Below are 7,423 nucleotides of genomic sequence, written 5' to 3'. Positions count from 1 at the left end.
TTGTTTGTACCTGATTTGGTAGGAAAACATTGTTTCCATTTCTATGTTGATAAAGATGGATATTCTTGTTTATTTGGCAAAGGTGTTTGCAATATTTACAAGAATGAATGTTTGATTGGTACTGGAGAACTTGAAATCGATCTCTATAACTTAAAATTGAAAGATATTCCACTAAATGTCCATTTAAAGGCAGACTCCATATGAGATATGGATGGGTAAGCCTCCCAGATATTCTTATCTTAGAATATGGGGGTGCCATGCTTATGTGAAGCAGGTAGTGGGAGATAAATTGGATAGTCGATCCATTTTATGTTACTTTGTGGGATATCCAAGGAATCCAGTTGGATACTATTTCTATCATCCCCAAGAAACAAAGGTGTTTGTTTCTAGGAATGCATCTTTTTTGGAAAAAGAATTTCTATTGGATAGAAAAAGGAAGATGATAGAACTCGAAGAGGTTCGAGAGACACCCACAATTGAAGAACCCACACCTGAAGAGCCAAGAGAGGAGATACAAGCTCCTAGAAGATCCGAGAGAGTCTCGAGACCACCTATGAGGTATGGTCTGCTTCGTGAAGAGGGCCATGATGAGCCTATCCATGGATGTGATCCAAGGACCTTCAAGGAAGCGATATCTGATGCCGATTCATCCAAGTGGCTTGAAGCAATGGAATCTGAGATGAATTCCATGCATTCGAACCAAGTGTGGAATCTCGTCGATCCACCTGAAGGAACTGTTCCCATAGGGTGTAAATGGATTTACAAGAGGAAACTTGGGGCGGATGGGAAGGTATTGACCTTCAAAGTGCGATTGGTGGCAAAAGGATATACTCAAAGACAAGGAGTTGACTTTGAGGAAACCTTTTCTCCAGTTGCAATGCTCAAGTAGGTAAGGATAGTGCTAGTCGTAGCTGCATGGTATGACTATGAGATATGGCAGATGGATGTTAAGACAGCCTTTCTTAATGGGGATATTAAGGAAGAGATTTACATGTCTCAACCTGAAGGGTTTACATCTGTCGGAAGTGAGCATATGTTATGCAAACTTCAGAGATCTATTTATGGTCTAAAGCAGGCATCTAGGAGTAGGAACCTCAGATTCGATAGTAAAATCAAAGAGTTTGGTTTTACAAAGAATCCTGAGGAACCCTGTGTGTATAAGAAGGTCAGTGGGAGTGCTGTGACATTCCTGGTGCTTTATGTTGATGACATTCTACTCATTGGGAATGATGTAGGAATGTTGCAATCAACTAAAATATGGTTAGCAAGTAAGTTCTCGATGCAGGACTTGGGTCAAGCATATTTTGTATTGAGAATACAGATCTATAGAGATAGATCAAGAAGATTGCTTGGTCTCTCCCAGTCCACATACATTGATACCATCGTGAAGCGGTTCTCGATGGATGAGTCCAAGAGAGGACATCTACCAATGTGTCATGGCGTGTCCCTATCCAAGTCTATGTCTCCCAAGACTGATGCAGAGATAGCGGCGATGACAAGCATTCCTTATGCATCTGCGATTGGTAGCATCATGTATGGGTTGATATCTACACGTCCTGACGTGGCTTTCACACTAAGTGTAGTGAGTAGATATCAATCGAACCGTGGTCTTCCACACTGGAAAGCTGTGAAAGACATCTTCAAGTATTTGAGAAGGACCAATAAGTTGTTCTTGGTCTACGGGGTGGAGAACTTAAATTGGAAGTCTATACCGACTCTACCTTCCAAAGCGATATCGATGACTCGAAGTCAACCTCTTGGTTTGTATTCATGCTCAATGGTGCTGCTGTCTTTTGGAAGAGTTCTAAGCAAGACAATACTGCGGATTCCAGCACAGAGGCCGAATATATTGCTGCATCAGATGCAGCAAAGGAGGCTGTTTGGATAAGGAATTTCGTCCAAGAGTTGGGCGTCATTCCTAATGGAGTTGCTCCTGTCCCGGTGTTTTTTGACAACACGGGAGCTGTAGCTCAAGCGAAGGAGCCAAGGTCTCATCAGAAATCCAAACACGTATTGACAAAGTATCACATCCTCCGAGAGATTGTGGAAAGAGCAGAAGTGTCGATTGACACAATCGGCTCCGCAGATATTGTTGTTGATCTACTAACTAAGCCTTTACCTGGACCATTATTCGAGAAGCATCGCGAATTGATGGGTTTGAAACATATGGGTAGTTGGCTCTAGTGCAAGTGGGAGATTGTTAGAGTAGGTGCCCGTCGAGCCAAGTGTTGGCTGAGTGTTCACAACGAAACTCTATGTATAAGCAATCTTTATTTTAATAATATTTGAAATTATTATTTTGGCACATCTTTATCTGTATACCCATGCTAGTTGCATAGATAAAGCCCTTCAATATACAAATAGTAGAAAGAATATGAGATGCTCATATGATGAGTATCATGAAACTCATACTTGTAATACTGTATATTCTAAACAGTTCCTAGTCGATTCAGCCGCCGCTAAGAAGGATATAGGCCGCTCGAGTTCGAGACTAGTATCTGCGATGTGAGTACCATGTTTCATTGGTAGGGGACATTGTGATGTCTGAGCATGCAGATAGGTGCTCCTGGTAGAGTGCACTGAACAACCCTCCACAAAGGACTTTCCAAGTGGTTCTCACTTATCGAGTGGAAACGTCCTAGTTTATGGTTGTACACCATTAGTCCTTATGACCTGGGACAACATTGAGACTCTATGTGCTAGCATTACACTTTGACTTGTTTACCGACTCTCATGGGGTCATCAGGCGACAAGGTTGGGTGTTTTGGCGAAGCATATAGGAGTCGATGCATTGTAGTTGGGGATTCACCACTTACCTTTGGGAATGGATATCCTATGTGTATGTAGTATGAAATCTCTGATCAGAGTATGGTGGTAATTATGAAAGGGGTTTCATAGATTACACCATCGATGCAACTACAACATGACACATAGTATCGATTCATTGACAACTCTCGATATACCAATGGTTGTCGAATCGGTCGGGATATATGAGATGAAGGGCCCGTACTGTACGCTAACCATAATTGAATGGTTCATGCAGGCACTATCATTTGATACCTAGGGAATCATGTAAGCGATGCTGCTAGGCGTTTAACATGTTTGGTTGGGTACTATCAGACTTGAGTTCTGACGTTCTTGTTATCAAGGAGTTGATAATTAGGAATGGAGCATTTGGGGTATGCTCGTATAAGGACATGTTTAGTCCGAATCACATGGAGATGTGAACCCACGGCTAGTTGTATCAATGAACCATTGAGGGCCACACAAGTACTAGCTTTCTAGATCCCGTTGAGAAGTAAAATAGTTCATTGTGTCGATCGGCTTATAAATGAGTTTATAAGCGTAAGGAAAAATAGAAGTATGACTTCTATGAGGGAAATGTAACTTTTAATTTGTGCAAGTGTTCCTAAATTAAAAGTTGGCCAAACAAGTAATGTATTTGAAAATTGTGATTTTCATAAACATTATTATAGACTAAATTAAATTAATTCAAAGTGTTGAATTAATTAAACACTAGTGAACCTAGTAGAGTCCAAATAATTAAATTAATTCAAGTGTTGGATTAATTAAATTACATTGGGCCTTGTAGAGCCCAATTAGAAATAATTATTAAACTAGTGGGCTTGAGTATAATCAAGTAAATGTTAAATGGTCTCAAATGTGTTTGAGACATTTAAATAAAAATCTATGGGCTTTGTAATTGTTACATGCCCAAATAAAAATAATGTGCATGGGGAGGTCAAGAGTTGGGAGACCACTTTTTCAATCTCCAATGCTTGGGATGCTAAAACGTAGTTTTAGCCTTTCCCACCACCAAGACAACTCATTCTCTCCCCATTCTACCTAGCATGGCCGAAATTTACACAAGAATTCTCCAACTTTTTCTCTCAATTTTCTTCTTCAATAGTTGAGGAAAGAAATCACTTCTCCTTGAAAAATCTTCTTATTTTTCTAGTGCAAAATAAGAAGGGTTCTAGCTAGTTGGTGGTGGGCCTAATTTTGAAGGAAAGAAGGAAGCTTGTAGATTGTCTACCTTCAAGAGCTAAGTTGTTTACAACTTGGTTGGAGCCATTACATCAATCTTTGAGATTGATAGGTACATTTCTAAACACACTATGAATGTCTTTTTGTGTTTTTGTATTTGCTACACATTATAGAAATGAGGTGCTCGGTTTTCTTGATGAAAAACAAATTTTGAAACTTCCGTTGCGCACTTGGGCACCTTATTCGATCCCCTTTCAATAGGCTGGCCAGGCTTTTGAGATCTTCCTGCTGAATCACCTATCAGTTTGAACAATCAACTGAACTGCTTGTTTGAAGAACCAGTTAGACTGATTTAGTCTCGGCAATCAGTTGGTTCAATCAGTTGGCATCTCCGATGGCTTCAATTGTAGTTTCGTAAAACTGATTAATTCAGTTTTAGCTGTCTGCGCACTAAGGTAGATTACTAGAAACAAAATAATAAGTTTTGTTAGCGTCAAAATCAAGATTGCAAACTTGTCAAGTTCCAACAGGAATCATCAAATTCCCTAGCCCAAGCTGATCAGGACAAGGCCAGTTTCATTACTTCAGAGGGCACGTTTTGTTTTGTGGTCATACCTTTTGTATTGAAGAATGCTGGAGCCACATATCAACGATTAATGAATCGACTATTTTCAAAACAGATGGGGAGAAACATCGAAGTTTATGCGGATGATATACTGGGTAAGTCACGGGAGGCTTTTTGTTTTATTGTTGATCTTGAAGAAACATTTGCCACTCTCAGACGTTATGGGATTAAGATCAATACCGCCAAATGCATCTTTAGGGTGAAGAGTGGTAAATTTCTAGGCTTTGCAGTTACTGATCGAGGGATTGAGGTCAACTCCGAGAAAGTAAAGGTCGTCTTAGAAATGTCATCCCCTCGGACCATCCGAGAGGTGCAAAAGCTAACCAGGAAAATTGCTGCTCTATCCCGATTCATCTCCCAGTCTACACATTGGAGCTGTCCTTTCTTTAATATCCTCAGGAAGGCACAAAAGTTTGGTTGGGATGATAGATGTGAGCAGGCATTCAGAGATATTGAGCCATTTGGCTGAACTTCCTATCTTAGTGAAGCCCGAGCCTGGGGAAAAGTTGTTTGCTTACTTGTCTACAATAGAATATGCTGTCAGCTCAGTGCTTATACGAGAAGAAGGTTCTGATCAGAAGACTGTATATTATGTCAGTCACGCTCTTTGAGGAGCCAAGCTCAGATATAGGGAAGTAGAGAAGATAGCTCTATCCCTGATGATAAATGCTTGAAAATTACGGCCTTAATTTATATCTCATCCAATCACTGTGCTCACCAACAGTCCTCTCGGGAGAATCATGACTCACTCTGAGGTTTCCAGTAGGATGGTAAAATGGACAATTGAGTTTGGAGAGTATGACATCGAGTACAAACCCCGAGTGGCAATCAAAGCTCAAGCTCTATCAGACTTTCATTCAGACATGATTCAACTAGATAAAGAAGAGGTATGGAGGGTCTTTGTGGATAGGGCGTATAGCCTCTCAGGATGTGGAATAGGAGTAGTTGTAATATCCCTCCCGGGAGAAAAGATTAAATTGGCCTTGAGAATTGACTCTCGGGTGACCAATAATGAAGCAAAAGATGAAGCTATTCTGGCTGGTATGCGTGCTATCAGGGAAGCCGAAGCTTCTTGTATCATCCTTTATTCTGATTTACAACTAGTAACTCAACAGATAAAGGGAGCTTATGAAGCCAAGGATGAAAAGATGCTCAAATACTTGAAGCTCATTTTGGCTCAGACAGAATCCTTCATGGATTGGAGCATTGAGCAAATCCCCCGTGAGGAAAACAATGAAGCAGATGCCTTGGCCAAAATGGCTTCCTCTCTGGCAGTAGTTAGCAACCGAGAGATATTATTTTTCACCCGGCTAATTATTTCTACAAAGAAAGAATTGCTACCAATGCAAAAAACCTCATGGACTCTCATCGAGTTCATGGCCCAGGGCCATTTACCTGATGATCGAGCCCGGGCTCAAAAGGTCAGAAATCAGGCTTTCAGGTTTGTTCTCTTAAATAACATTTTGTAAAGGAGATCATACCAGGGACCTTTGTTAAAATGTCTGGATGGGGAAGAAGTATAATATGTCCACCGAGAGATACATGAAAGATGTTGTGGGGAGCATCTTGGAGGAAATTCGTTAAACCGGAAATCCATGTTGACTAGGTTCTGGTGGCCCACTTTAAATCAGGATTCTTCTCAAATGGTCCGGACATGTGAAGGATGCCAGCGCCAATCTAATTTTCCGCACAGCCCGGCCCCTCCAATGAGGCCTATCTGGGCATCTTTCCCCTTCGATCAGTGGGGGATGGAAATTATCGGTCCCATTCCAATGGCCCGGGCAAGGATTACTGAGAAGGAAGTTTTGAAGTTTCTGTGGAAGAACATTGTATGCCAGTTTAGAGTTCCCAGAAGACTAATTTCAGATAATGGAAGGCAGTTTCATGGAAAAGAGATCACGTCCTGGTGCCAAGAAATGAAGATCACTCAGTCTTTCACTTCAGTTGCTTACCCTCAAGCAAATGGACAAACGGAAGTTGTAAACAAAATTATCGTGCAAGCTTTGAAAACTAGGCTACAGGGCAAAGGAAAAGACTGGGTTAAAGAGTTGCCTAGTGTTTTTTCGGCATACAAGACTACTCCTCGAGCACTTACTCAAGAAACTTCCTTCAATCTGATGTATGGTTCTGAATTAGTTCTTCGTGTTGAAATTGGGCAATCTTCTGCCCGGGTAGAATATTACCCGGATAAAAATAATCAGAAACAGGCAATGGAGTTGGATATGGTGGAGGAGAAGAGAAAGCGGGCAACGATTCGAATGGAAGCTTACCGAGGTCGGGTTATGAATTCATATAACAAACGGGTTCCAGTCCGAAACTTTCCAATAATAGATATGGTGATGAAAAAAGTCAATCCAGCCGGAGGTGTTGGTAAATTGGAAGCTCGGTGGGAAAGACCTTTCAAGATAATCTGAAAAGTCAGCTCGGGAGCTTTTTATGTGGAGGACGCTCAAGAACGCTCTCTCAAGAGACCTTGGAATGTATTTCATTTGAAAAAGTATTATACTTAAAGATGTAATTATTACTCGAAGAGATAATGAATTTCTTTTCTTCTCGAAAGTGAATAAGTATTATATCCAAACCCGGGAGGCATAAGGCCCGGACAATTTTAATAAGCACAGGGCTCCATACCCTGGCTCGGGGCTCCGTACCTCGACCATTCCAAGTCTCGGGGCCAGTTCCCCGGCCCAGGGCTCCGTACCCTGGTTATTTAATAAGCTCAGGGCTCCGTACTCTGGCTCGGGGCCCCGCACCTTGACCATTCCAAGTCTCGGGACCAGTTTCTCGGCCCAGGGCTCTGTACCCTAGTTA

At 41.4% G+C, this 7,423-nt stretch overlaps 1 protein-coding gene across 1 annotated transcript; it reads left to right on the top strand.

Moving 5' to 3' along the window:
* Positions 1-5,352: 5,352 nt before the first annotated feature.
* On the top strand, positions 5,353-7,026 carry LOC140988337 (uncharacterized). The gene is made up of 2 exons (XM_073457365.1): positions 5,353-6,053; positions 6,219-7,026. The coding sequence occupies exons 1-2, from the start codon at positions 5,353-5,355 to the stop codon at positions 7,024-7,026; spliced, it is 1,509 nt and encodes a 502-aa protein (XP_073313466.1).
* Positions 7,027-7,423: the final 397 nt, after the last annotated feature.

Source organism: Primulina huaijiensis, chromosome 11 (assembly GCF_012295235.1).
Source record: "Primulina huaijiensis isolate GDHJ02 chromosome 11, ASM1229523v2, whole genome shotgun sequence".
Taxonomy (NCBI): Eukaryota; Viridiplantae; Streptophyta; class Magnoliopsida; order Lamiales; family Gesneriaceae; genus Primulina; species Primulina huaijiensis.
The sequence above is the reverse complement of the archived record's forward strand: the minus strand, read 5'-3'. Positions and strand labels throughout refer to the sequence as shown.